General features: G+C 48.8%; 1 protein-coding gene across 1 annotated transcript in view; it reads left to right on the forward strand.

The window, feature by feature from the left end:
- SEPTIN6 (septin 6) overlaps positions 1-5,064 on the forward strand; it is a 69,406-nt gene that overhangs the window by 37,764 nt on the left and 26,578 nt on the right. Inside the window, exon 4 of the mRNA XM_037732359.1 lies at positions 2,484-2,670. Coding sequence (XP_037588287.1) covers positions 2,484-2,670 — 187 coding nt within the window. The remainder of the gene's footprint in view (positions 1-2,483; positions 2,671-5,064) is intronic.

Raw genomic sequence — 5,064 nt, forward strand, 5'->3', positions numbered from 1 at the left:
TGCCATGATCAACTATTTCGAATCAGCAAATCATCCAAAAATTAATTTGAAAGGCCTAGGGGATACATCCTCCACCCTCACTCCAAATTCGTCAAGAACCTTCTAAGGATCTTTGCAACCAAGAGATTCTTTGATGCGATTGCCCTTCAGAACAGTGGCTCAGAGGGATCAAAGAAAGAAAAAAAGGACTATGTTTTTAGATTTTTCTCTGGGGCTCTGGAGCCGGAGGTTGCAGTAAGTGGAGATCGCGCCACTGCAGTCCTGCCTAGATGACAGGGCAAAATTCCATCCAAAAAGAAAGATTTTTCTCTGGGGCTCCAGAGATAGCCTGCACCTGGATCTCTGCTCTGGCTGCAGCTCTTAGAATCTAGGATCCTGTGATTATTTTTTAAAAGGCTACTTCCCCCTTCTCTACTAGGGTGATCTTTGAAAAAGTCTCAGGCTGGGAGCTTCTGCAGGTGGGAGGCATTGGCTGGGCCCAGCTCCTCCTTTGATCATCATGTTCCCTTCTGGCAGCGGTATCTGAAAACTCCCTGCCCTGGGCCCACATGACAAGCCTCTTCTAGCCTGAAAGGAGGCAGCCCCTCAGCCAGAGAGGCAGCAGACAGACAGGGGAGATGAGAACAAGAGGCAGGGCTGGCTAAGCTGTCCTAGTTAGAGAAGCAAGAGGCTGTAGGGGTGATGGGGACAAATTGGGAGGGGACTGGGACAGAGAGAAGGGGAAGTTTCTTAGGGATGACCAAGACAGAGAGACATAGAGGGCTGACTGTTGTTTAGGAAGCCTTGGCGGCTGGGCGTGGTGGCTCACACCTGTAATCTCAGCACTTTGGGAGGTCCAGGTGGGTGGATCACGAAGTCAGGAGTTCAAGTCCAGTCTGGCCAATGTGGTGAAACCCTGTCTCTACTAAAGATACAAAAGTAGCTGGGTGTGATGGCGCGTGCCTGTAGTCCCGGCTACCCAGGAGGCTGAGGAAGGGAAATTGCTTGAACCTGGGAGGCGGAGGTTGCAGTGAGCCAAGATTGTGCCACTGCACTCCAGCCTGGTGACAGAGCAAGACTCTGTCTCAAAAAAAAGAAGAAGAAGAAGGCTTGGCAAGACTTGGGGGCCAGCTAGAGGAGCCGTGCATGGAGACTCAGTGAGCTGGTTGAGTCTGTGTCCATGTGTGGAGGGTGTGGTGGGGAATAGCTTTACCAGATTTTGCCTGAATACTTAGATTTATTTATTTATTTATTTCCTTCATTCCTTCCTTCTTTCTTTTCTCTTTTCTTCTCTTCTCTTTTCTTTTCTTTCAGATAAAGTCTCACTCTGTTGTCCAGACTGGAGTGCAGTGGTGTGATCTCCACTTACTGCAACCCCTGCCTCCTGGGTTTCAGTGATGCTCATGCCTCAGCCTCCCGAGTAGCTGGGATTCAGGCATATGCCACCATGCCCAACTAATTTTTGTATTTTTACTAAAGACGAGGTTTTGCCATGCTGCCCAGGCTGGTCTCCAACTCCTGAGCTCAGGTGATCTGACTGCCTCAGCCTCCCAAAGTGCTGGGATTACAGCCATGAACTGCCGCACCTGACCTGAATACTTAGATTTTAAAGTCACTACCTTGGTAGAAATGAGAATCAGGAAAATATCTTGACCTTGGGGGAGCCAAATGGGGAGCTCCACTAATCCTACTGAGAATGAGAAGCCCTGAGTGTTCTCACAAGATTGCCCAGCAGGGGGCCAAAGAGAGGTCTTACTACCCACTGTGTACCCAGCTCCCATCTAGGCACTGTAGGGGAGATAAAGGAAGCAAAGACATGAGCCCAGCTTGGAGGAAATCAGCCCCGCTACAGATACAGCCAGTGAGCTCCACGCTGCGTTGGGGCCTCCTGAGGGACACAGAATTGCCCTTCACAGGCCCTGCCCTTCAGGAAGACACAGCCTATTTGAGAGAATCCTTGCAAAGCAACAATAAGCAATTGAGCCAGTTGTGGTGGTTCACGCCTGTAATCCTAGCACTTTGGGAGGCTGATGCAGAAGAATCGATTGAACCCAGGCAGCAGAGGTTGCAGTGAGCCAAGATTGCTCCATTGCACTCCAGCCTGGGCAGCAGAGCAAGACTCTGTCTCAAAAAAAAAGGCAGTTGAATGCCATTTTTTGTTATGCCCATGGCTTGCAGAAGGGCTTTCTGGCATAAGTGGGGAAGGTTGTAGGAAGGAAGAGGGCATTAAGCTGAGCCCTGAGGTCTGGGAGGGCAGAATTGGGATGAGGAGAGAGAAAGGGGCATTCTAGTGAAGGTGAACAGATGGGCATAGGTTTGGCTCATGTAGGGACTGAGAAGGTGGCCAGGGTGACAAGATCGGAGGCCCCCTGAAGGGAGATGGAGAAATGCAGCTGGATGGGAGAGAGTCAAGATTACAGAGGGCATCTGAAACTTCCAAAAGGGACAGTGTCAAGATCCAAGTTTTTGACGGGGTCCGCCTCTGTCCCTGCTTTCCCTTTTAGCTACAAACCCATCGTGGAATTCATTGACGCACAATTCGAGGCCTACCTGCAGGAAGAGCTGAAGATCCGAAGAGTGCTGCACACCTACCACGACTCCCGAATTCACGTCTGCTTGTATTTCATTGCCCCCACGGGTCATTCCCTGAAGTCTCTGGACCTAGTGACTATGAAGAAGCTGGACAGTAAGGTATAGGAGGCAGGGGTGGGGATGGTGGGGGGCTCACTCTTACTGATCTCTTGTGCAAAGTAAGTGTGGGTTTCCGGGAGAGATTTGTGGCATCCTCATCCTCTTTCTCATTCCCTGTCCCTCCATAAAGATGGTGTTACGGACCCAGCACCAGCATCATACGCTTTGTGATCTAAGCCCTGAGTTGTCTTTCTGCCCTGATCCCTCTGGGGAATAGCAAGACGGCTCCCTGGGTCTAGGGGCAAAAGCCTTGGCAATAGAAAGCTGTTTTTTCTTTGCCCCAATGTTAACTGGCTAGAATCAAACATGCAAACTTGACTTTGAAAGTTATCATTCTGGACCGGGCATGCTGGCTCACGCCTGCAATCCCAGCACTTTGGGAGGCTGAGGCAGGCGGATCACACGGTCAGGAGTTCAAGAGCAGCCTGACCAACATAGTGAAACCATGTCTCTACTAAAAATACAAAAATTAGCCAGACATGGTGGTGGGTGCCTGTAATCCCAGCTCCTCGGGAGGCTGAGGCAGGAGAATTGCTTGAACCTGGGAGGTGGAGGTTGCAGTGAGCCAAGATCGTGCCATTGCACTCCAGCCTGGGCAACAAGAGTGAAACTCCATCTCAAAAAAAAAGTTTTCATTCTTACTGTCAATAATTACTTTTATGATTCCAGCTAACATTAAAACCCTCGTTATATGCCAACCCCGTGAAGTACACATTATTGTTATCCTTATTTTACAGAAGAGAAAACTGAGGCTCTGAGAGGTTAAATGACTTGCTCATTGTCATATCACTAGCTGCTGTAGAGTGCAGATTCTGTGACACTCAAATCTGTGACCCCATGTCATAATGCTTCCATGCCCGAGAAAGATGGCTGTGGAAATCAGGCATTGTCTTGCTTTAAGAAAAACTTAAAAATGCAAATTCTACACCATGTATAAATTAGATAATGATTCTTCTTGTTAGAGGATTATTTGCTGTACAAAAGAATTGACCACAGGATTCTTCAAAAAGCCTAATTACATTTTTGCTACTATTTAATGTGTGCCAGATGCTGTGATGAGTACTTTATATGCATTATTTTATTTTGTCCTTCCAATAGGCCAGTGGTGAGTTCTATTGTCATTCCCATTTCACTCATGATGAAACTGAGGGGTAGAAAGTCAAGTCACTTGCTCAACCTGAGACAGCTTGAAATGGGTCTGGGATTTGGACCTAGCTCTGACTCCATGCTTTTTTATTTTACAAAAATCGAATTTAGGCTGGGTGTGGTGGCGCACGCCTGTAATCCCAGCACTTTGGGAGGCTGAGGAGGGCGGATCACCTGAGGTTAGGAGTTTGAGACCAGCCTGACCAACATGACAAAACCCTGTCTCTACTAAAAATACAAAAATTAGCTGGGCATGGTGGTGTGCGCCTGTAATCCCAGCTACTGGGGAGGCTGAGGCAGGAAAATCGCTTGAACCTGGGAGGTGGAGGTTGCAGTGAGCTGGAATCGCACCACTGCACTCCAGCCTGAGTGACAGAACAAGACTTCCCATCAAAAAAAAAAAAAAATGAATTTACATGCAGCCATTTAGTAGGACATCCACTTTAAAACTGAATTTCAGTTCTCATCAGAATAGGAGCAATTTTTCATTTTTCACAGTAATGGGCTCATGGCCCATGAATGAAAGGCTGCTCTTGAAATGTGGCCATGCCCTGCATGTCCTGTATAGGGGCAGTGGTGAACCACACGGCTGCAGGCCTGGTGGATGGGCTGGGTTAAGCCTTTGATACATAGTTTTTTTTGAGATAGAGTTTCACTTGTCACCCAGGCTGGAGTGCAATGGCGCAATCTCGGCTCACCACAACCTCTGCCTCCTGGGTTCCAAATATTCTCCTGTCTCAGCCTCCTGAGTAGCTGGGATTATAGGCATGTGCCACCATGCCCAGCTAATTTTGTATTATTAGTAGAGATGGGCTTTCTCCATGTTGGTCAGGCTGGTCTCGAACCCCTGACCTCAGGTAATTTGCCCGCCTTGGCCTCCCAAAGTGCTGGGATTACAGGAGTGAGATATGTTTATAGTGTGCCAGTGGGGACTTGGTGAAAGTGCCAAGGAGAAGAGGCTCTGCCTGCTGTTTCATCTTGGCAAGGGCTTTGATCCCTTTCTCCCTGAAAGACTTCAAGGGAGGGGCCTACAAGGTTCAGTCTTTCTTTGACCCAGCACCTGTGTGATATCAGCCTTCAGAGGCCCTCCTAAGCCAAAGTGCAAAGGAGGCAGGGTTTATCTTCCCTGTCTAGAGCTCCCAGACTCCCCTTTCAGAGCCCAGGGCCTGAGTGCCACCTATGTCCCCCTTGGAGTCTGCTGGCAGGAATGACTGTCCTCCCCGTGTCAACCAGACCTTAGCGTGCTCT

This window comes from Cebus imitator, unplaced genomic scaffold (genome assembly GCF_001604975.1).
Source record: "Cebus imitator isolate Cc_AM_T3 unplaced genomic scaffold, Cebus_imitator-1.0 Scaffold445, whole genome shotgun sequence".
Lineage (NCBI taxonomy): Eukaryota > Metazoa > Chordata > Mammalia > Primates > Cebidae > Cebus > Cebus imitator.